The sequence below is a fragment of the Oryzias latipes genome, chromosome 20 (genome assembly GCF_002234675.1).
Source record: "Oryzias latipes chromosome 20, ASM223467v1".
Taxonomy (NCBI): domain Eukaryota; kingdom Metazoa; phylum Chordata; class Actinopteri; order Beloniformes; family Adrianichthyidae; genus Oryzias; species Oryzias latipes.
Window position 1 is genome coordinate 10,168,618 of NC_019878.2, and position 25,354 is coordinate 10,193,971.

At 40.1% G+C, this 25,354-nt stretch overlaps 1 protein-coding gene across 2 annotated transcripts in view; it reads left to right on the forward strand.

Annotated features, from left to right (window-relative positions):
• LOC101164014 (double-stranded RNA-specific editase B2) overlaps window positions 1-25,354 on the forward strand; it is a 230,620-nt gene that overhangs the window by 197,760 nt on the left and 7,506 nt on the right. For both annotated transcript variants that reach the window (XM_020712719.2, XM_020712721.2), the window contains exons 5-8: window positions 675-843; window positions 8,577-8,728; window positions 9,108-9,276; window positions 14,160-14,341. In XM_020712719.2, the coding sequence (XP_020568378.1) occupies window positions 675-843; window positions 8,577-8,728; window positions 9,108-9,276; window positions 14,160-14,341 (672 nt within the window). The remainder of the gene's footprint in view (window positions 1-674; window positions 844-8,576; window positions 8,729-9,107; window positions 9,277-14,159; window positions 14,342-25,354) is intronic.

Genomic DNA, 25,354 nt, shown 5'->3' on the forward strand with positions numbered 1-25,354 from the left:
ATGGTAAATGTGTCTAAATGGCTTGACACTTGTTATGAAACTTCATTCAGGTTAAAAGAAATAATTTCTTTATCACTTTTCTGAATGTTAAATTGAAAAATCAAATTGCACAGTTTCTTTCAGTCCATAGACTGCAGTTCTGGCAAATCAAAGAATATTGGGGTTCAATTACGGCTGTGGATTACAGTTTCTTGGACACGTTGTGGGACTTTAGTTTTCTTTTATTGAACTTGTCATTTTTATGGTTCTATTTTGATATGATGTGAATGTTTGTTTGTTTGTTTTTTTTTTTTGGGGGGGGGGGGGTTGTACTAAAACATTTTTTAATGTTTATTTGCTGAAGCAAATAAACAAATTGAAGCAAATGCAATCCAAAAAGAATTAAAAGCAATTTTATCCAAACAGAGTAGGTTAAAGGTGAACTGTAGGTCAACAAAAGAACACTGAAGTTAACTTTTAACTTCAGTGTTCTTTTCCTTCCAATTGGGGTATTGTAGTTGGGTTCAAAAGATTTTTTATTTATTTTTTTCCAATTTCAACAGACATCTGTCACTGACAGAAAGTTGAGATTGAAGGTTTTAGGTAGGTATTAAACACGCAGGTTGAAGATCAATAGGTATGAAGGGTTTTGATAAATTTCCTGACGGGAACGTTTACCTGAACTTGCTCCACAGATTTGGACCTGAGGCGCGCACAGGTGGTTGCTTTATCCACCGGCACCAAATGCATCAACGGGGAATACCTGAGTGACCAAGGACAAGTGGTCAACGACTGTCACGCTGAAGTCACCGCGCGCAGAGCTCTGCTGCGGTTCCTCTACTCTCAGCTGGAACTCTTTTTGAGGTAATGATATGAGGGTTTTTTTCCTCAATATGTTTATAAAGGCAAACGTTTTTATTAAAAATATGTGAACTTTGAGGCTTAGTCTTAGTCTTTGCTATTTAGATTCCTATTCAATAGTGTGGGAGGTCATTTAATTCTCTGAAAGTCATAAATATAAATCAATTTTCACCATTTTTTTTTACTTTTGTTTCTCTAAATTAAATCCTTTGACCATTTAGTCCATTTAAGCACAGTGAGTTGTTTTTTTTACAGAAAAATAAATTTAAAATTATTAATTTTATTATAAGCTTAATTGCTTTTGTTTGTCTGTTGTAACTCTAAAATTAAAAAAATATGACAACAATTTTTTTAATATCAATGTGCAACAGAAAACCAAACTAATAAATAAAAGTTAATTACCATGTGTTCAAAAAACAGCTGTGCTAACATGTCGTTCAGTCAAAATGTCATTTAATTAGTTCTTTGGGGGTTTTTTTAGTCCTTCACTGGAAAAATTAACAACTGCAGTTAAAAAAAACAAATATGTTTTCAATCAGTGCAAGACTTATAATCAATAAAATATTTCACATTAAACAATAATTTACCAATCATGCATTCTCCTATTGTTTGTCAACTTTGCTAATTAAAAGAAAAAGATCTCACGTTTACCCAATAAAGTTAGAAAGTGAACCTAAATATATTTATTTAGTATTCTTACAGTAAACTGCTGTAAAAAGAAAAAAAAACAGTAGCTTACTGGTGAAACTGCTGTGAGTAAAATACTGGAATTTTAAAAGAGAAAAGTTATCTGTTATAGTGTCTCTACTAATCTAACTAATAAACCCCAAGTTGAGCCTGATGCTCCGTATGTCCACAAATAGATGACTTATAATTTCAATAAAACTATCCAATGGGTAAATTCATTTAAAAAAAAAAAAGAAAAGCTAAAGTAAGAAGTATCAGGGGATACAGTTTAGCTTTCAGCTTGATTCTTTACTGTGAGTGACACCACATGTAAACAATGTTTGGAATTTGCTCACAATAAAGAATCTTTATAACTTACTGTATTCTGATGCACAGTAACTTGGAAATTACAGTAGTGATAGGGAAATCCCCACAATCCATTGCTTTTTACAGTAAATTCCCACAATGCATTGGTGTTTAGAGCAAAATACTGTAAAAACAGATTTGTACAGTATTTTAGTAGTAGTAGTAGTAACAAGTTTATTTCAAATCAAATCAAATCAACATTTACCTGGAAAAAGAAAATATAAGTCAATACATGACTTGGAAAATAAGATTTGAAAGGGGAATGGAAGAAGCGAAAGCTTATAAAAATCCAAACCCCCACTCAACAACAATCATAACAACAAAACAACAAAATTAAACATTTGACATAATAACGCTAACATACAAAAAACACCTGATGACGACAGACAGACATGACCAAAAACTCCGACCAAACACCAAACCCCCTATAAAGGAAACAATAACAGAATAAAACTAAATAAAACAAAATAAAACCATATTTTTGACATTGCAGTAAAATACTGCCCAGTTTACAGAAATCCATTACAGTGAAGCTTTTGGAGCAATTTTTTTCTTCTTAGTAGTCCATGATAAAATAAAGTTCATTTAGCACCTATGAACAATTATTGATGGGCAAAAACTATTTATATTAGCAGCTGGTGGTGGCAGAATCATGGGAATGGCTGATCCTAGTTAAAGTTGTCAGGACTTTAAAATAAAACTCAAAACATCTTTCCTCCAGTTTCTTTTATCTACTGAACATGTTCTAAATGAGACGGTAAAAACTTAAAGATTTAGTCTGAAGTAGAATCACTGGAAAACTGTCATTTTGGTTCACCTATAATTACATTTTTTTTTTTTTTTTTTTTTTTAGGAAAAAGCTTTAATCTTAAAATAATTCCACCATTTATCACCCATTGAAATGATCGTCATTGTGCCGCCTTTTTTTGCTGGCCTCATGCTGTAATGCCATAGAAACAGTACAACTTGGCTCAGTGCTCTGTTTTCCACATGTGTGTCACTGCTGGATGAGCACACAAACTCACCAAGCCTTAAGAAAATCCCAGCACCCTCCTGATGAATTTGGACTTTCACCTGCTTCCAATGCATGTGAATTTATTAGGATTTTGTGTTCCCAGGGGGACTCAAACAGCACGGATGATTGATCAGATTAGTGGATAGAAGTCTACGTCGCTGAATGTCAAATTTGCATACTGCACTGACTTTTTGTCTTAGGTCTATGCGAGACGACAGGTACAGAGAGTTTGCGGCTGACAAAAATAGCTAATGGGGAAGATAAGTCGTAATGAAATGACCAAACAAAATGCCACAACTGCCATATTTACACCGAGCGTAAGGACATCGGAGCCACCTGAGAGGTTATAGAGCGCTCGTGCTTTGCATCATGATGCATATTTGAATAAATAAATAAAGAAAGGTTATTTCTGCTCACAGCAGAAAGTGAGGATCTTTCAGAGGCTCAAATGTCAGCTGGGAAACAAGCTTCCTCCAGGTTTCTTGGACACTGACCTGGCTTCATTGACTCTTGCTTTTCCATTGTACTGCATTACAGAAGTCAAAAAGTTTCTGATTAAAGTAATTCAACTATTTAAAGCACAGAAATTCTTTGTTCTTGTTGGAACTGTTCAGATTTGAAAAAATAACAATCAATAAATGAAAGGATGCATTAATCAGCTTTGTGTGTTTTTGGTGTTTTTCACATGATAAATAAAATTCTGTTTGAAAAATAGCATATTTGTGACAGAACATATGTGACGCATGCACTTCCAGACAAATACATCCGTGCACGTCTTTGTTTACCTCTTCTGAGCTGGAATATGTCGTAGAAAACAACACAGGTTTTTTTTTTTTGACTAAGTAATATTTTAAGACCACAGAGAAGTTTAAGAAGATGATTTAAAGACCAACTCGATCATCTTTTGATCTATTTTCTAAGTGTTGCCAGATTTCTTTTAATTAGACCATAATTATGCAGTTTTCAGCCAAAATCCAAAAAGCTGTGCCATTTTATAGGACATAGTTTCTGCAGAGTCATTAGAAATTCACATCAGAGTTGAGTTTATGCTATCCTTCCCTGTTGATTCATGATTTGGATGTAGAAGAAAGACCCAGAATTGCCACTTTGAGCTTTATTTTCTTTATATATGTCATTCATCATGAAAAAAAATGCAGCAAGAACATGTTAAAAAAAACACACACACACAAAAAAACCTTTTCATATGATTTTAGAGGAAGAAGAATAAATACATACTAATGTTTAGTATTTATCTTAGGTTAACTAAAAGGAATAACTTTCATAAACATTGTGTTTGTGAAAAAAGTTTCTTACTGATGAATCAGTTCGATGCACTTTCCTTAACCTCTGACAGCGAAAAGCATAAACTAAAAAGATTTTCATTCAGTTTAAGCAGCGTTCAGAAGTAAAGATAGTAGCATCAGGTTAATTCTATTTAAAGTGTCTCTTCAAGTCAACAGTTTGGCAAACAAACCCATTAAACAAGCATCACTCTTCCATTGTAAATAAGCTTTAACATTATCAATAATTTTCCCTCACCAGAGACTTGGCTTTTATTGATTCATTCTTCATAGTTTACTGCAGTCCTGCTGCTGGAAGGAACCGCTCAGACGTGGTTCAGGGGAGCTGACAGTAATAATGCTGAAATTGTGTCTGATATTTGCCATAACTGCAGTTCTAATGATGCTGGGAGCGTGCAATCAGCGTCCTGCTGCTCATTAGCAGCATTAGTGGCTGCAGCTGCTCTTTGCTGTGGGACATTCAGCTGTTCTGAACAAGAATTCCAAAATCCCAGTTTAGCATCAACGCACGTCTCTTTCAAGTTCACATCATCCAAACCTTTGGGGCAAACACCTGTAGATCCATCCCATAAAACCCTAAGAAACTACATGTTGTGGCACGCTCAGAAAAAAAAATAAATCCTCTAAAAGTGTTTTACTTCCTGCTTTATTTTAGGATCACTAGCCTGGGTTTCATGTTTATTGATGCTTAGAGGTAAACAGGAAAGATGAATTTCAATCATTTCACCAACAAGATTAGTTACCTCTTTTCGTGCTAACTCAAATGCAGCTGTGAGTTAACTAGCAGTATGGAGGACGTTACAATGCACCTTTAGCAGCTGGAAAACTGTCACAAGATTCTTGACAAAATCATTTTTTGGAGGTTTTATCATTTAAAAAAAAAAGGTCAAAGATACAATAAACTTTATGCCAACTCACAATTTCCCAACCAGGACACAAGATTGAATGTTTTTGTGTGAATTAAAATTCATTTTAGTAAATGGCACAAAACAAGAGCTAATCTTGTCAGAGTTGAACACTGTGCCCTGTTTAATTAGCAGATCCTGCACATCTTGTACCTCATTTCAATTTTCCTCTGTCAGGTCCATCTCCTCTAGTTCTTTTTCTTTTTTTTCCCACCAAACCTAAAATTATTCACCAACTTTATACCCAAAAGCTGCAACAGCAGAAGATTCAAGTAAAGTCATTATGATCTTTGTGTTGGTTCTGCTGGTTCTAATCCTAAAGAATCAAATACATAAATAAATGTTTTTAGTCTTGCAGGTTAGTTTGGTTAGTTAGTTTAGTTTTCCTATCAATAGCTTTTTTAGTAAATGTATGTCTACACTCTATCCCATTCTTCTTAGATTTATTTGATGTCACAAAATAGTGACCAGTTGGTAAATTGTTGATATTTTTGTCGTAATTTTACTACATATGCATTTTCTGCATGTAGTTAGCTTATGCAGTAGCCTGAATATGGCTGTTTGCTGGTGAAAAATGGGCAAACTTGTACAACATTCGCTAAGGATTGTGGACCACTCTGTGATCTTATAGAGTGTTTTCAAAAAAATTAGGGCATTTAATAAAGTGCAGAATATATGGTACTTAACTATTGATTTATTTGATTTATTGCACGGTGGCGCAGTGGTTAGCGCTCTTGCCTCACAGCAAGAAGGCCCCCGGTTCAAGTCCCGGCTGGGGGACATGAAAATCACAACATCAATGGGGGACCTTTCTGTGTGGAGTTTGCATGTTCTCCCCGTTAATGTGTGGGTTCTCTCCGGGATCTCCGGCTTCCTCCCACTGTCCAAAGGTGTGAGTAGCCGCGTTTACATGGGCAAAAGTAATCGGAATGAACGCCTGATCGGAAAGAAAATGCGTCATGTAAACGCGCCGTTCGGAATACTCTGCCCCGGTCAGACTCATTCGGATCAGAATTTCTTTCCGATCGAGATAGGTGGGTTATACCGATCGTTTATCCGATCGTGGAGCATGTAAACGGTCATTCCGATCGTGTGTCACTGCTGCTCTGGTTTACGTCACGCATAGACGGTGTTTCGCTGAGAGAAAGCTCTGCGGACACCCCGTGAAAAGCGCCGCTCCGCTCTCGCCCCGCTGGCTCTCCCCTCTCTTACACCCCTCACGGGGGAGATTCGGAGGAGGAGCGCTCACTCGGTCCACTGGCACCCGAGTGAGCAGAGCAGCTGGATTAATAATGTTGTGTCGGGGGGGGGGGTTACGTGTGCGTTTTGTTGTTTTGTTATGTGTGGGAGAATTCAGACTGCGAGCCGTCCCGCCGCTCTGGGTTAGCGGCTGCAGGACTCAGGAGGAACCGTGTTTGAACAGAGCTCGGGCCGCTAGCTCACAGAGTGGCTTTGGGGCGGTCTGTGTGAACTTTCAGAGCAGAAATAAAAGTCGCTCAGTCCTTAGAAAGCTGCAGATTGCTGCGTTTCTCGCACGGTCCTGGATTTTGTGTCCATCCATCAGGCTAATGATGTTAGCCCGTGTTAGTCTGTCCTAAGCTTTCGTCCAGCTTAATTCTTCCACAAAAAAAGCACTGACCACACAGATTAAATATAACGATGAGCGAACAGGCAATTCATAATATTCATGACATTAATAAAAGCACGTTTGGAAGATCGTCTCGTATGTTACCGAGCTGCTGCATAAATGTCTGTGGAAGCGGTTTGTTTACAACGGGACCTATATCCGCATCCGGGTGATTTTTACACTACTGCGCATGCCCAAATGATTCATTCCGAACGAGAGTATGAGCCATGGGAACGTTTGTTCTAATCGGAAAGAGGTTTTCTGATCCCATGTGCACTGGTGAATTTTAACCCGACCATTGATCCGATCAAGATATTCTGCCCATGTAACCGCGGCTACTGTGAGAGTGAATGGGTGTGTGACTGTGGACATTCTACCCTGCGACAGACTGGCGACCTGTCCAGGGTGTCCCCCTGCCTTCGCCCACAAGTAGCCGGGATAGGTTCCAGCAGCCCCGTGACCCCAAAAGGGATAAACGGAAGAAGATGAATGAATGAATGATTTATTTCAAGCATTGTGGTCGAAGCAATAAAGAACTCAGACAGATTTGTCAAACTCATTACAGAAATGATGAAATTCATAGATTAAAAAGACAGAAAATAAAACAAAAAAAGACACTTAAATCAGATATGCTTAATTAAAAACAGTGATCATTAACTAAATTCAAGTAGAGCTTGATTTATTGCTTGAAAAGGAGTGGGAAGAAGCAAGGTCATATAATCCCACCCCCACTGAGTCAATTCATTTTATAGTTTTACATCGTTTTTGTAAACCGGTTCTGATCAATCAATCAATCCCCCCCCCAATCAAGCTATGTTCACACCGGCCTCAAAAACAGCGACCACTTCCATAGAAAACTCTATGTTAATGCACATTTCGGACATTTGCTTTCAAAACACACGTAGCTATACACTTCTAAGACCAATTTCTGGGCTAACGTGCAAAAAGTGCAACCACTGAAAATGTGTTAAACTTTGACCGATCAGGGACTCCGATTTCCCAGAAAATGTCCCAATTCCAGCCAGACATAAACCACAATTAATAATTTCCCCTCCGTGATCAATTTTTCAAATGGTTGGCTCTTGGGTCTTACTGCCTCTACCGAATTTGATTGGTCAAAGTTCAGCTGTTTGTCAATCAAGCAGTCAGAAGTTCAGCTGTTTGAGCTATTAGCATGTGTTCAGTGAACGCCCGGTTTGTACGTGGAGCCAAAGAAAAAACTTAAAAACTTGCGTAGTGACACATGAACGCAAGAGGTTTGAACGCAGAAGCACAAAATGCGGCTGTACGGACGTTTGCTTAGACTTTTTGTCGAACATGGCCGCTCGAACACGAGTTGCCACAGCCGATGTGAACGTAGTTTAAGAAGGCCATGTGTAAGCAAAGCAAACGGTATATAATGAATCACCATTTTCTGTCTATTCTAACCCCAATCCGCTCAGCTTTTATTGTGAAAGTCGCAACAAACTGTAAGCTGTTGCTATTCAGCAGTTAAATTCCCTGCCACTAAAAGTGTTCAAACTAATGTCATTCTTTAAATGTTTCCTGCTCTCATTTGTGTTTTAAATCACTACAAGGGTCCGGATTTCATGAGTTTTCAGAAAAGGGGGGCCTTATTTCCCCTTTTTCCACTGAGTTCTTTGGACAGCTTGACTAATGTACAGGAATCGCTCGGGCACAACAGAATGAGTTGTGGTCAGAGGGAGAGCCGGTGTCCATCTCTCTCCGCCTCTGCCTCACTTCATCATTGGAAAAGAAAAGTGGAAATCCATTTCCCGCGCTGTGATGAATGGTGCTGCCTTTCTCATCAGTCCCCCTCCTTCTTGTTGCCTTCTCTGTTTTTGCTGCTGTCAAAGTAAAAGGATGGAGGACTGGGAGGAGTCGATATTCGTACGCCACAAAGAGCGCAGCTACAGGCTCAGAGACGACGTCCACTTCCACTTGTACATCAGCACATCGCCGTGTGGTGACGGGAGGCTCAACTCGCCCTATGAAATTTCCACTGACTGTAAGACAGCAGGCCTTCCTTTCTGTTATAATCCGCTTTATTAAACCACTCTCATTTAATCACAATTTATGGAAATGATTTTTTTCTGACATCCCATAATTTGGCCTCTTTCAGCACTACTGCTGACTAAATAACATTTCCTTTAATGAAAATGAATGTAGCACTTTAAAAAAAAAAAGGGTTGCTTGTTCTTTGTAGCCCGGCCAGAAATGTAATCTGCACTAGATTATCCTGCAGGATTTTATAAAAAGCTATAAATAAAAAATTATGTGTTCTTTTGAAGTTTTATCCCAAAAACGTTTATGTTTGAAATATATAAAACAAGTATTTAGGTTGCTAAAAGATCCATCTGTAGGTGAAACTTCCTTTCTATCTTCAGTGCACAGCAGCAGACACCTTATGAGGAAGCACCGGTGCCACCTGCGGACCAAAATCGAGTCGGGCGAAGGGACGGTGCCGGCCCGATGCAGGGGGCCCGTCCAGACGTGGGACGGCGTCCTGCAGGGCGAGCAGCTCATCACCATGTCCTGCACTGACAAGCTCACAAGGCGAGTCCTATCACCCTCCTCCATCGTAGTTTATCACGTTTTGGTCCAAATCAAAGCCTTCCTTTGAACATTTCTTTTAGGAGTCTATCTGTAAATCTATTATGTGCCGTGACATTTAGAGTCCTGCCTTTGCTGCTTTCTTCACTTTCCGTGTGCCACTTTGGAAAGTTAAAACCTCATTTTCCGACTTAAAATTCTGTTATCGTCGCTGACATTTGAAAAGAAAATACACATCACTCCATGAATGTGAAATCTCTTTAGAAAAATAAAAATAAACTAAACAGTGAGGGATTTTAGAAGACTGTCATGAGAGTCTAGTTTGAGAAAAGCCTTTTAAAATATACGTTATGAGATGAGTGGCGGCTCGCCTGATATTTACCTTGTTCATTGGTGTTGTAGTGTTTGCCACAATTGATTTTCCATGAAGGGCCTTACTTAGTAATCCCACTTTAATCAGTTAGAAGATTAATTACATCTGTGTTGTAATCTCTAGATTTTCAGGCTTGACTGTTAAGTGAATGAAAAAAAGTTCATATAGGTTGAATTACTTTTTAACTTATATGAACTTTTTTCCAGAGCAGCAAAGTTCAGGTAAAATCCAGTGTTGTGCTCTGATCAGAGGAAACTGGAAAAAGCAGGGAGCTGTATGCACCCTGAAACCAGGTTAAGACTATCCACAGGTTGGTGATGAAGGTATTTTGCCCCCTCAGCTCCACTTTCACACCATCTTGATGTGATAGGAGTGAGTTCACGCTGGGAGTTTCTCTGCAGCTGCACACACAGGCCAATATGCATAATGACTCTCACCTCTGGGATTCCCCGGCCTTTAGTTTGTAAGGAAATTCTAGATCTGAATTCCTAAGGTAAATTTAAAAAAAATGGAAGAGATAACAAACTGTAAGGTGAGAAGAAATGAATGAATTATAAAATAGATCTTCACACATAATCAAATGTTATATATCAACCTTTTTCGCCCAAAAGATACTCATCTAATTTAAACAACCAAAATGCTGTTCAAGATATTAGATTAGACATTCAAGATGAAATGAGATTTTTTCTGAAGTCGTATTTATTTTTATATAAAATTCTGTGATATGAATACTAATATGAAATATTAGTCTCATCAGTTCTTAGAGGTTTGCTAACACTTTAGTACGGTGGCCCTGAAGTGCAATTCACATTATATCATTCAATGCAAAAACGTTAAGGATCACCACAACAATTAAAAAGCAAAACAGAAATTCTGAAGCCAAAAAAGTAAAGTGAAATTAGAAAAGTTCAATATTATTATCACTGATTACAATAAAAATGATGTGGATGGCATGGATGATGACATTTTATAGTCAACCAGAACTTTTTTACCATGACAGTATCTTCTGACAGAAATGACTTCTTTGAGCGTCTGGCCACACCCACTGCAAAAGTTTAGTGATTTCTGAGTCAATTCTTTATTTACCACAGTTTGGACAAAATCTGCTGCTGCTTTCTCTTTGCTTCAAAACTCAAACACCATCATCAATCAGTGATGTCCCATTATATCTACCTTTTCCGGTTTCTTATTTTCTTTCATTTTTCCGCATTTCATTTTGATCTCATTGGATTTGAAATCCCTTTTGGTTTTCATAAAAAAAAATTCATTTGCTTCTGGAATTTAATTTTGCTTTCTGGAATATAATGTTGCCTTTTTTCTTATTTGCTTGGCTTTTTTTATTGTCGTTGTGATCTTGATCAGTTTTTGTGTTGAGTGATTTATCGATGTGATTCGCACTTTAGACCCACTGTACTTTATCGTAAATCCATATTTTTTCAAAGCTGTCTGGGTAAAAGTCCTATTAGCTGCCCTGCATCTAAGTCCCTGCCCTTGGGGGAGCGGGGAGCTGCAGACACAGCTGTGTTCAGAAACCATTTGGTGGCTTAACTCCCCTATCAAACCCTTAATGCTGAGTGGCTGCTTGATGACAGTCTGAATACAGACCCAACTGAAGGTTCAGGACTCAATCCAGACCAAATTAAGTGGACTCGGTCCAGAACAAACAGTTTTCCCAGTCTAAATACACCCTTAGTCTAAAGCAAAAGTAAGGCAGTATACCTTTCATATACTTTTGATAAATTGTAAATTCAACATGTTCCCATTTAGTCTGAGGAAGTATTCAGTTTACTATACTTCCTCTACACGTACATGGTCTAGTAGACTTGCCATATTTGTACTTATACTCAAGTAAACTTAATAAAATAGAATTCAAGTGTACTTCTTTTTGCTAAGGGATGCAATTAATGTAATTCCAAGGGATTCTGATGCAGAGAAAAGCAGCTTTCCGTCAATATGCTACGTTCACACACCGGACTTGGAAACGCCTGTTCAAGAAACCACTTCCAATAAAAAGGGCTTCGGCATTTAAAACTGTCGCGGTCATGTGTCTCTTCGCAATTTGATAGTCCATTTTCGGGCTTTACATACAAGACATGCGGCCATTGAACACGTGATGAAAGTTAAGCCGGTTGAACTTTGACTAATCAGGGACTTGGATTTATTAGTGTCGTATTGGTAGAGTCCTTTTCCAAACACGGAGGTGCCAACTGTCAAAAAATGAATCATGAAGGAGAAATGAATAGCTGCGGTTTGTGTCATAACAGAATTATATGACACCAAGTCTTTCATGTATCCGCATAGAGCTGTAAAAGAAAAAAGCCTGGAGCAAGATTTGCAGGATTTGCATCGCTCCGACATTTCGCACCAAGACTCTTCCAACTGTAGGTACAGTCCAGTGTGAAAACTGATACGACAAGCGCGTTCAAGAACCAGCGCATTTTCGAACGCACATCACATGCTGGGTGTGAACGAAGCACTACAGTTAAGAAGTTATTTTGTTTTCAAAGTAAATCAGCTGATTCTGATAAAGCTCCAGTGTTAAATGATTAATCGACTTTTTTTTAGCATTCTACCACTCTGTTGCATCAAGGATCCAACTTAGTAATAAAATGTCTGCACCTCTAGGTTGGACGTCAAACTCCTTGAAAGATCTGAAAAATTATTTCAATGTAGACTTTCTTCTTTTGGCTGAGATTAAATCTCCACAGGAGAGCTGTGAATTGAGCTTAGCAAGCACTGCGGCGTGCCAACTCAGGCGTGCAGGCCTGCAGCTTGAGGCGTGTTTGTGACCAGACCGGTGCAAACAGAGCAAAACGCAAGGAGGACATCCAGGAAAAAGGGTGCAAAGCAAAAGGTGAACCCCTTCTCCCGTGTAGCTGCTGTTAATTTGACCAATTTGATTCAGTTGGCCCGAGCTGGAGACGGTGTGATTAAATCTACCCAGGTCACCAACAGGGGTGAAAGCAATTACTTGACAAAAAAATAGAGTGACGGCGGGAGGGAGAAGGGACATCCCGCTTTTCTTCTCTCCCGCCATCCTTTCCCCTTTTCTAAGAGGGCAGAGTCTGTGCTTTTTTTTTTTTTTTATCGCTGTAAGTGATCGGTGGCCATCGTTAAAGTGAGTGGGTCACTGAGGGCCAGTTTATCAAGGTCAGGAGAGTGGGCGTAACTGAGACGAGCCAGTGCACACACATTCACACGCTGCTGCAGATTCCCTTTGTGCCCTTTACCATCGTCCCATCACTTTTCCTTTATTTCCTCCCTCCCGTCATTTCCTGCTCTTTATTTTAGTTACTTCAGATGTGACCGGAGGGAACGTCCGGATCGTTGCTCCCGTCACATGCATCCATCGCGATGTAGTTTCCATCGCCGCTTTGTTTTCCGGAGATGTCCCCACTGAAACTTCTTTGCAAATATTTGACTTGCACTTGACAGCTGGACTTAATTGAGGGCCCTAAATGGCTTTCATATAACGATGATGTTCCCGCTTCCATCGCACTTTTATGCAGATGAACGCATTACTTTAATGGTTCGGCATTTACTGGCGGAGGGAAGGAAGGAGGCGATGGATGCAGCAGCAGAGGGAGAGAAAGAAGAGGTCTCCACTCTCCCCTCTCTTCAGAGTCTCCCTCCTGAGCCAGATGGCTGTCTTTTCTTGCATGAGATTAGAAGATGTTTCTGTTCACGGTGTCGCTTTGGGAGTAAATTAATATTTCGGCACAAACAGTTTCAGTTATTTGCAGAACTGACGTGTGTGTGTGTGTGTGTGTGTGAACTCCCAGAGAAAAGCTACTCCTTTATTTGTGGATCTATATTTTCTGTCTTATTGCAGGTAAAGCAGGTGGCTGTTATTGGGGTGCAGATATAATTAGATTAGAGATAAGGAAACATTGATTAACCAAAGAGATGATTTGCAGAGCTTTGGTTCAAAAATGGCCTTCGGTGAGATGCTCAGCAAACATCCTGTTTTCTCAGTGAACAGATAATGAGCGTTATCCATTTCATTTGAGTATCTGAGGGGTAAACATGGGGGATCTGAACCCTCTGGTAAATGATCGGAGTCAGGCGTGGGTGTGGCTGCTTAGATTAGCCTCCGAAAGATTTTGTGTCACTTGTGGATCTTCCTAAACAAACCTGGAGGTGATCAGCGAGCAAATCGAAGGAGGCTCTCCTGCAGCCCTGTGCAGTGCATTAACCTCTGTGGCTCTGATGAATGTACACATGCTAATGTGTTGTTCCATGGAATGAATGCAGATGTACTGACCTTTGGCTGTGTTGGTGTTGGCAATGAGGGCGGTTTCTGGAGGAGAGGATGTGTGATTGTGTGTGTGTGTGTGTTGGTGCCGTCAGTCATTGACTGTTATTCATCACGTCCCACATCAAGATAATGATCAAATTGTCTCCACCTTTCTTTGAGGCTTTCACTTCTTTCTGCCCACCCTCTAATTCTGTCTCTCCTCCCACCTGTCCTCACATAACCGTATTCTTTTTTCTCTGTTTTTTTTGCTCTTAGGTGGAACATTTTGGGCCTGCAGGGAGCGCTGCTGAGCCACTTTGTGGAGCCGGTGTACTTGCACAGCGTGACTGTGGGCAGCCTGCGGCACACAGGTCACCTGAGCAGAGTGTTGAGTCAGCGGCAGGAGCGCCTGGGCCCACTTCCTGTCTCGTACAGACGCAACCAGCCCCTGCTGAGCGGTACGAACATACACAGCCAGACTAGTCAAAAAGAAAAAATAATAATTTAAACATACGCAAAAGGTTTCCAGGAAACATAAAAATTGTTCCAATGAATTCAGACACGATATGAAAAATTTAGTTACATCGTTTAGCATCTTGTAAGTCTTTGTATCCTCCAAAAGTTCATTTTTTAAGGTAAGTACATTTTCAAACCCTTAAACATTGACTTTGTGGGCAGTTTGGAGGCTAGTAACTAATAATCAGCTCACTTTTTATAGACCTACTCTGATTTGTATCGTGTTTTTGCTGTTTTTAACCTGCTGTTGTGACATTTTTTTCATGATGGAACACAAATATAAAGGAGGTTAAGACTACCATAGCATTTCTAAGTATTTCTTTATTAAAGTTGTTGTGAATCAGGAGCAGACAAAGAAAATAGTGTCGGAAAAAGATTGTACTTGTGACGTAGAAAATATGCTGGGCGGGCCAAAAGCTCCCTGCTCCACTCTAGTCTGATGCATCCACTAGTAGACAACTAGATCCATGTACGTCTTTGTTTTCCTCGTCTGAACTGGCATCAAAACTGTACAGCTGGATAGCTCCAATACTCTTCGCCATTGGAATATTAATGTTAGGTTGGGGATGTGAGGGCCTATAAGCTAGCCAGAGAGTGTGTAAACAAACAGTTTCCAGCAACAGAGAAGGAAAGGTGAGATTGTTTCACACCAACAGTCCTGCCCACAATTTAGAGACAATTTTCTAAAGAACTCCTGCTTAAATTATGTTCTCAAAAACAACACGTTGTTTGACTTTGACTAAAAACTACATACATAATAATTGAAAGACCATAGGAAGGCTTTGAAAGTAGATAAGAAGATGCTTTGAGTGGGAACATTTTCGTCACTTTTAAATTTCAGCATCTCATTGTATGTCCTTAACAGAAAAAAGTCATTTTTGTGTTAATTTATAAGAACTTTGGCTTCAAAGCTAGAAATAAGATTTCTGATTTCAAATTTAACCTGTGTTTTAAGCAAACTTTACCACAAAAAAAAACTTTTCTATTTTGTGTTGTTTTCTCTATAACAGTTTTATGCTCTTTCCGGATATGTATTCAGACAACTGCATTTTTTTCTTTTCTTTTCTTTTTTTACAAAAAAAATGTCAGCTTATCGAATATATGAAAAGGAGATAGTTTTTTTCAGGGCTTTTATTCAGATCAAAACAGTAGATTTAAGTGTTGTAAATCCAGACTATATTCCAGTGCTCTTAAATCTTTCTAACAATTCTTATCATATTTGATATAAGCATTTTTGATCCAATCTTTCCTTAAAAAACCATTATATAGAACTTAGTCCAAATTTTTTGCCCTATAGTACCTCTTCTTTCCTCTGGGGGCAGTAGAAGAGCTTTTCCCGCTCATTTAAAAATGGCTGCCTCTCAAAACCACTTTTGGCGGGAAAACATTTAGTTAATTTTCAAAATTTATGGTAAGAATAACTTATTTGCTGTATTGAAAGACTTAAAAAAATGTTGATAATTAGTTATTAATAATACAGTTACACCATGTTAAGAATGTGTGGATCAAGTTTGAAACATTAGGTAAATAAGTCACTTTTTCTTGAACACTCATGTCAATATTCTTGAGAAAAAATTTACCAAAACAACCAAATTAATATAACTGATACCATAAAATGATATTGCAGTTTATGTTGAATTAATCAAAGGGTTTGAAAAGCATCGTAATTCCAAATAAATTTGAATTTTCTGTCAATTCCTTTATGTAGTGGTCTTCAAGGTTCAAAATTCATGAGCAATTCTCACAAATATCAAGGTTTTAAACCTTCAGGAGCTCTTCAAACCCAAACAAGAATGTTCAGATCAGTTCTGAAACACTCAGACATCCCCTGCAGAGACTTGAACCTAAATGTGATGTGCGCTCTCTGCCTGCTTCTTGTCAGTTTCCATGCAGCTGCATGTCTGAGAAAGCAGAAAGTGGAGCACTAAATCTGTGATACCAGCATGCATTAGTATTTCTGTGTTCTCAGGAGAGGAAAGGTCGGTCTCTGATGAGGTTTATTTGATGTTTAAATGACAATATTCTCTTTTTTGTTGGACTGTTGTTTGTGTTTCCAAGCAAAAAAGTAGGAGAAGTTATGATTTAAGACCAGAATACTTAACAAAAGCCAACACATGTAAACATGGTAAAAGGTTGTCCCTTTATGACAGGTTTTTTCAGCCACTTAAAGACTTCCCAAAAGTCAAATGAGGTTTATGTTCCTTTCTGTCAGATTGTGATTTTCTTTGACTGTTATTGATGTACTGGTGGAGGTTCGTTCTCAAAAGTATGCCCCCTTCAGCCGAGCTACTACCCATGCACTCCACCAGCGCCACTTCCTCTGCTACTGTACACTGTTAGTGTGGCAGCTGAGCTTCTCTGGGAGGAGATCCCCCAACGTCTTGAGGCTTCGTTTGTGAACATTGGCAGGAGATCTGAGTGACAGCAAGCATGCAGAAACAGCAACAGATGTCATGTCAAATCTAGGCCAGTCAAAGAGGCTAAAAGACAGGCCAATGTCTCTTGTGGGTTCGCTCATGAGAACAAAATCACATGGATGGGATGTCCCACCAAAATCACACTGTGACTAAAGCAAATAAACCACAATGACAAAAGTATTCACTCATCCCTCAAAAAAATAGAATTTTTCATGGTCAAAGGGACATAAACACCTCACCTGGACAAAAAGACTACTTCTATTTAACCGACGTGGTGCGTCCCCGTGCCAAGTGTCCCGCGGCCTGGTGGTTGGGGACCACTGGGTTAAAGCACACCGCTTTTGGAATCTGAAGCAGATGCCTTCTCTGTAGTGATGAACCAAACTTCTGGCAAACCAACAGCCAAGTCTGGTTTGGTGTTTGTTGCTGGGACGAGTTGTGTGAAGTTTGTTGGAGGGAGTATGATAGTGTGGGGTTGTTTGTCAGCAACTAGACTTATCCCCTTAGTTCCAGCGAAAGAAAGTTTGAGATTTTGGACAGTTTTATTCTTTAATCTCTTGACATGGCCTGATGCAAATACACTTCAACCGCTCCAAACGTAACCTAATTTAGCCTCTACTTGAGAGCAAAAACATTTTTTGCTTTGTTTTTTTTTCATAATTGGAATAAATTCAAGCATCAACGGTGGAAGATTTTAGGGATGGCCCAAACCCGGAAGAGATTTGTCTCATCAAACCCTATTAGTTTCAAATGAGACATCAGTCAAGTTTATATTGTGTTTTGTAAGTTCCAAAGAAACATGATAGATTTTTTAGCTCACGGTGGAACCATGTTCTCTGCCTCTAGTCCTACCCAGCCTGACTGGCTTGTGGGACTCCTGAGGCAGCTAAAAGGGTACCGGCAGTCTAGGCAAGCTTACGGCGTGGGCGGCTGTGGAGACAATGGATGCGATATGGGTTATGGAGACAACCGCCCATGCACCCTCCTCTTGAAAAATCAGAGGGAGAGGACTTTGGGATGGGGCTGTCCATCATCAAAACTCATGACACCTCATAGTCAATTTATGCAAAAATGGTTGAAGGTTTTCCAAACTTGTCATATCAGGTTGGTGCTGCACAGTATCCCCTTCCCACTCCCATGTCTTACAGCCTTCAAAATGTGTGTTTTCTCAGTGTGTATTTGTCCCAAGCTTGGATCTCAGCACCTGCAGTGGTTAGAGAAGCTATAGTCAGCTGAGGACTGGAGGAAAGGAAGGAGGGGGACAGACGGTAAAGATGGCCCTACACTTAATCAATGTAATTGTAGCTCTTATCAGACAGCTAGTCAATCTATAGGGTGCCCCAGTTGGTGAGGTGGGGGTAAAACATGTAGAGACCACAGGAGGAGGGAGAAGGAAGGAGGCCTTGACTTGCATTCAGATGTCTGCTCTCGTCTTCGTTTCCTCGTCTCCTTCAGGTTTTTATTGGTTTTGACAAACTCTATTGTGAGTCTGACCTTAAAAGCCCACCCCACACACACACATCCACCCTTCCAAAGGAGCCTCCTGGTGTCCATAGGGGCCGCTCTTATCACACTCTGCCAAAGCAGGTCCTCCTGAACCCCGAGGGCCAAACACATCGATGGACTGACTCGTCCTTCACCGTCGTCCCGCCGTTCAGCCAGCAGAGACGGTCACTTTGTTGTTTTTGGATTTGAAAAACCAGAGGGGCAGCTGATACATGAAATCTTACTGATGGTCATTTATTACTTTTAAGGATTTACTAACATTTGTTTTGTTCATATTTTTCAGGTTGTTTGTGTTTTATCAAAGATTTAGGTGATTTTTATGCTTTGTTTTAAAGGAATCGTGCAGAAAAAGCCTAAACGTTAAAGAGGTTTAAAGCTAAACATGTTTTTTATTGTAAGGTTGGTTTAGTCTGCATTTTATTTTTAGCAAACAGATACTAAAAAGAAGTATTCTAAAGACTTGACATTGACTGAGAAGGCCTAAAAAGATTTATGCAAGGATTAATGGTAAAGAGAGCAACAATAAATCAAAACTGTTAAAGATTTGATCCAAAAACTGAAGACATAATAAAATGAACTTCTAGGTTAAGTAGTTTTTGACATAAAATTCAAAGCCACCTTTTAAGGTTAACACATTCCAAGTTAAGTGCTGGGAAAAATCCCTTAGGCATGTTAAGCTACCGTCACATCTTCGCCGGCGACGCATGTTCAAGCGGCCACTTCCAATAATAAGTTTAAGTAAACACGTGTAAACGTGAATTTTGGGCTTCAGTGTTTAAATATGACTATACAAGTTTTCATAATCCTTTTTGAGCAGTACACACAAAACGCTTGTCCGTTGAATGCGCATTAAAAGTTAAACCAGATCAAACTTTGACCAATCAGGGACTCGATGGCGGACATGCGCTAGTACTGGGTAGCGACAGTCCAGGATACACGTTGAGCATTGTTGAATGCTCGTCACATGCCCCGAGTGAACGTAGCTTCACTGCTTAAATGTATTTTTTGTGAAACGTCAGTTTTAAAGCTGTTTTAAAATATTGGTGTCAAGCTACTGTGTGTACAAAGTTGGGTAATTGGTTCTAGCATGGATGGATCACAGAGCTGAGGGTTTCGCTCTGTGATTATCTGCTGTGGAGTGCAGGGACCACCCGTCCCCGTTCATCAGAATAACGGGGAGCAGCCGAATTATTAGCTGTGGCGTGTGATGCAGAGCTCATCACTGCAGTCTGTTGCCACAAAAGCAAGCAGAACCATGTTTTCATGCAGCAGCAACATTAATCCTTTTCAGCGATAAATCAGAAGGGTTAAGGGAGTACTGCTGTCAATCAAGGAATTTGCTGGAGAGCAGTCCAACACCTCCATCATCTCAGTATCATCTACCAGGACTGAAGCACTTAGAGAACATGGATCAGGATCAAAATGCAGGCTGTGCAGATGAAGAGGTAGCTAAGCCAAAACAACAAATAGTTCTGCTGAGGCAGAATACCAAGAAAATGATAAAAGACTAAATGCTAGCTAGAGTACACAACTGGAATCAAATAATAGACAGAAATTTGAGGAAAGTTCCAGCAAGGAGCCACTTATACACACAGTTGATAAGGTAACTATAGTGATGAAGTTCTTGTGGGTTCCAGATGACCCCACAAGAACTTCATCAGTACGCTGAACCTTTTTTCTTCAATGATTTCTGATCTTCACTGTTGTCTATGGATTACATGAAATCTTTCCACCTTCATCCACCTTTGTCCTGGTAGGAATAACATGTCAATGCAAGGGTGGGGTCATAGGATAGCATAAGGGTTAACTAGACAAAAGTGTGGTTAAAAAAGGGGGATACACACAGGAAATACATTTAAAAGAAAACCACAAGGAAAGTTGACCCTAATGTGGCCAGCCATGTCATTTTATGTGGCCCGCAAGAGCCTAAAAGTTTTTAAGTTCTTAGAATGACTATTACAAATTGGTGTGTATTTATAGGGCAACTATACTTTAGGACTTATACACTGTCTATATAACCTAACCTGACAGAATCTAATTTAAAAAGATTTATTATAGAGTAACAAGCAAATATATGTTTTCTATGCAACTGGAATTGTCAGTTTAAAAAGTTATAGTAAATAAATAATGAGTTATTTAACATTAAGGAGTAGTTACATTTATTTTTCATTACATTTAGTTACATGTAGAAGTTATATCTGGCCCTTTGAGGACAGCCGCTTTGCTGATGTGGCCATCGGTTAAAATGAGTTTGACACCCCTGCTATAGACACTTTGAGCTAGATGTAGAAAACAAAGAAAACTGTGGAATCCAGTGAACAATTGATGCAGCTTTAAGATGAGTGTAGATTACTGAACATGGTTTACTTACTGAACACAGGAGCCGTTATCATCTTGTGGGTTAAGCCTCAAGCTCCAGACACCGAGCATGTGACTTGCGTTCAAGAACTTGCATTTTTCAAACAGTTGGCACTACCCTGTATTAAAGGGGACGGCATCCATACATCAGTACCATATCTGAGACCTTGATTTGTCAAAGTTTCACCTAGTTTAACATTCAATGCATGTTCAATCACCACCCGTTTTGTATGTAGGGCCCGAAATATGTGGGTAGCGACGCGTGAGCTCACGTTTCTTATTAGTTTATTTAATAAGAACCAGTAAATTATATCACTATAATAATACTTAAAACATAGTGCTCTACATAGTGCACTATGTGGCACTATGTAAGGAGGCAAGACATGTTAGTCAGAAACTAATTTTTAGTATTTTGTTTGTGACTTATTTGAAATATGATGGGTGGTACATAAAATGTTCTCCCATTCTAAAATGAGGCGTATAGGCCTCTCATTTGTTTGCAAATCAGACTCTGAAAGAGTCAGCGCATCACCAGCCACAACCTTCCCCGCACGCCACTGCTCTAAACAGCCTTCGTGTCTTCCATGCATTGGAATGAGACACACACAGACACCGCTCCATGTAGCAATCAGGCTGAAAACATTTGGTGGTAGCTCCTCCCACATGCGGCTGGGGCATCAAGCTAACGAACACATTTTTGGAAAGGCGTCGAGCTATAGCAAGCAAAAGTATCAGAAATTGCCAGGTAAGGAACGCCGTTTTGGCCATCAAAAGTGCCGTTTTTAATGCTCAAGCCGCAAATTTGCTGCGCGGCGAAGGACAGGCGATTGTCGCTGGTACCCCTATAGACTCTCAACAGCCCCTCTTACATGAATTACTTTTTGTTTTCCTACCACTCTTCAACATTTGGTTCTCTTTCTACTGACTTTGACAGTTAACACGTTTTAAAGTGCAGTCTTTTGACAACACAAAAATGTAAAACTGGTTACTTACCTTCTTGGAAATGTAATTTTACCTAAAAAACAACTCCTTACAGTAGCTTAGCAACTCTTAAGGCCCGTTCACACCGGGACGAATTTCGCCGGCGATTTTCGCCGACGTTTAACGCCTTGTGACTAAACAAAGGGCACCAATGAGAGTGTGCACACCGACGCGAAAAAACGCCACGCGTAAAAAGCGTAAAAAAAAAACAAAGTCTCGGGTAGTTTTTTTTTTTTGACGCCTCACGTCGAAATCTATTCGACCAATGAGAATGGCGCTTTTGCACACGTGTCTGGAGCTTCTGAAGTTACAGTAAAACACCACTTGGGGGCGCTCAAACACAAAACTGCCTTGCTGAGCACACATACAAGCGAAGAAGATAGACGCCGAGTAGCATCTACACTGCCGCGGAGAAATAATGACGGACATTCTAAAATATCCCCGAACCAAGCACCAGTTGGAGCTACTGGTGCTTGAAATATTCATGTTTTCTTTGTATTATTCTGACAAGCGCGTAAATACTTGCTCTCTTCTTCTGAGTGAAAAGCGACTTTAAGAAGCGTAAAGTTGCGCAGCGCCACCTTGTGTACAGGAGTATTTCTGTTTACATTAAGCGCCATCTAATGTCAGGGAACGAAATTGCATGTTCGCTCGGCTCATCATCAGCGAAAATCGCCTGGGTGTGAACACAAAAAACGTGGCGAAAAACGCTGGCGAATAACGTCTGGCGAATATTCGTCCCGGTGTGTACGGGCCTTTAAGCGACTGCAGAGAAATAATCCTGGAGCTTTCCGCCCCCTGCATTCAAGAAGGGACCACATTATTAAGGATTAAAGTGTGACGCAAGGTGGTAGGACAGCATCATGTGTACCTCATAAGCATCTGCAACTTACATTAGTTTAAAAACATTTTATCAAACCCATTCGTACAGTAAAAGACACACCTGTGGTCCCCCTATGATTCGGTCGCTCCTCTCTACGACCCTCCATGGGCCCACATGACCCAATAACGGTATCGGTCAACCGCCTTTGTGGGTGCATGCTTTAAACGAACACAACCTCAGAATAACACAGATCTAAGTGTCTCATTGAAAGGATTAGTTTACGTACCTGTTGCTACTCCACCTGAAGGACTTTTAGAAGCTGCATTTTTTCGTAAAAGCAGCCCCAGCGCATTCATCTGAACGTGCAGCAGCCTCAGATGTGAAGCCGAATGATCCTCTAACAGACTGCTCTAATTCTGCCTCTTTCATGTCTGCCGAGCATTTCCCAGAGAAAGCATTGATCAAGCCTTCAATGAAGGAAAAATCAAATTGGCTATTACAGAAACACAGGAGTCAAGACCATTGAAGGGAAGAAATGAGCCATGAATAGAGCTAGAGGAGCAGAGGGGGTGGAGGTTGGATGGATAGAAGGGCCTTTTGTTCAAAGAGATGCGTCTGCAGAAGAGGGGGAAGATGGGTAATAAGAGACTTGGAGGATTGTTGCAGTGGCAGGTGATTCATTCCAGCTCTACACAGCGATGGGGGAAGAAGAGGCAAGCTTGGTGAATGGAAGAGCGAAAATGGGAAAATCAGCGATGATGCCCAGGTATGCATTGTAGCTTTGAAGATCAGCTATTGTATTATAACTGGCTGTCTGCCACATGATGAGAGTGGAGGTGTTCACTGATCAGCAGTCACAGAAATGGAGAAAGAAGCGGGAACATGGCATTGATGTAATAAATAAGTGGGCTGCAATCAAAGCGATTTAGAAAGCAGCAGCTCTTTTCCAGAAGGGTGACCAGATGGCGCTGGGATTTCTTGATGGCACAGGGAGTTTATTTCTCTTTTTCGCATGAAAGATGTTTGAGTTTAACATTTTTACGGTGAGCTCAGACATTTAAAAAAGCACTGGAGATGTTTTTATGTTGTGGAGAATTTGATTACTTCTCTGTGAAGGTCAAAGGTGCGTACCTTCCTACGAAAAATAAAAGTAAAAGCTGTCATTTTTGCAGGGGAGAAGAGTAAACTGAGTTTTTTTTTTTTTATTTAATTCTTGTTTGATTTGATACATTTTTCCCCTTTTTACTTATTGCATTTTTTGGACCATTAGACACTTAAAATCCTTTAATTGTCCCATAAAATCAGCAGTGAGCCTGGTTGCTCGTACTCACCTGGAACTGATTTTCTGTGGTACACGACGCTCAAAAATCTCTCCAAATGTTTTAATCGGGCTTTGTAAACTACAAAGCTGCGCCGATTGATGAATTGTTGGAGCATTATGGGTACTTACATGAGGATACCTACTGAGCTTCAGATGGTAAAAAGTGTTGACTTGTTCAGCGCTTTCTACCTTCCTTGAAGCCCCAAAGCACCTCACAGTCACAGTCCCATTCACACACTGGTGAATGTGTGAATGTGTGGTGAAAACCGGCGCCAACCTTCCACCAGAGGCAAGGTGGGGTTCAGTGTCTTGCCCAAGGACACTTTGACGGATGGGCGTGAAGGCGGGAATCGTACCTGCAATCAACTCAACTCAACTCAACTCAACTTTATTTATAAAGCACTTTAAACAGAACAAGGTTCACCAAAGTGCTGAACAATACAAAAATTAATAAAAGCACATGAAAATATAAAGCATAAAACACATAAAATAGGTCCGGATTCCAACTCAGTTAAAAGCCAAAGTGAAAAAATATGTTTTAAGAGCAGATTTAAAAATACTGAGTGAGTTTATCTGTCTGAGGTACAGGGGCAATTCGTTCCAGATTTTTGGTCCGAAGACTGAGAAGGCTCGGTCACCTCTCAGTTTTCTCCTGGTCTTCGAGACGACCAGCTGTGTCTGATTTGTTGACCTAAGGGAGCGGGGGGGATTGTACACCTGAATCAGGTCAGACAAATATTTTGGGGCGAGTCCATGGAGACATTTAAAAACAAATAGGAGAATTTTAAAATCAATGCGTAAGCGAACTGGGAGCCAGTGAAGAGATGCTAAAATGGGAGTGATATGTTCTTGTTTCCGTGTACCAGTTAGAAGACGGGCAGCTGCATTTTGGACTAACTGCAAACGAGCAAGTAATTTCTGGGAAAGCCCAACATAGAGAGCATTACAGTAGTCCAAACGTGTTGAAATAAAAGCATGGATTAAAATCTCAAAGTCATGGCGGGAGAGGAGAGGTTTAACCTTGGCCAGTTGTCTCAGGTGAAAAAAACTGGATTTCACCACTGAGTTTATATGAGCATTAAAAGTTAAATTGCTATCCAGTTTCACACCTAGACTTGTTGCTGTCTGTTTCAGGTGATCATTTAAAACGCCTAAGTCGACATGTGCCTTAGAGACATCACTTGGACCAAATAGCAGAACCTCTGTTTTTTCCTGGTTTAAGTGCAGGAAGTTACATGACATCCATGTCTTAATGTCATCAAGACATTCTAGTAACTGGTGAGCAGAATATGCTTCTTCCTGTTTTAACGGTATGTAAATCTGACTGTCGTCAGCATAGAGGTGGAATGAAATCCCGTGTTTGCGGAGAATAGACCCAAGTGGAAGCAGGTACAATGAAAAAAGAAGAGGCCCCAGAACAGAGCCCTGAGGTACACCACATGTGAAAGTTGCTCTACGGGATTCTGCACGTCCAAGACGGACACAGAAGCTCCTCTCATTTAAATAAGATCTGATACATTCTAAAGCACTACCTCGAAGACCCACCCAG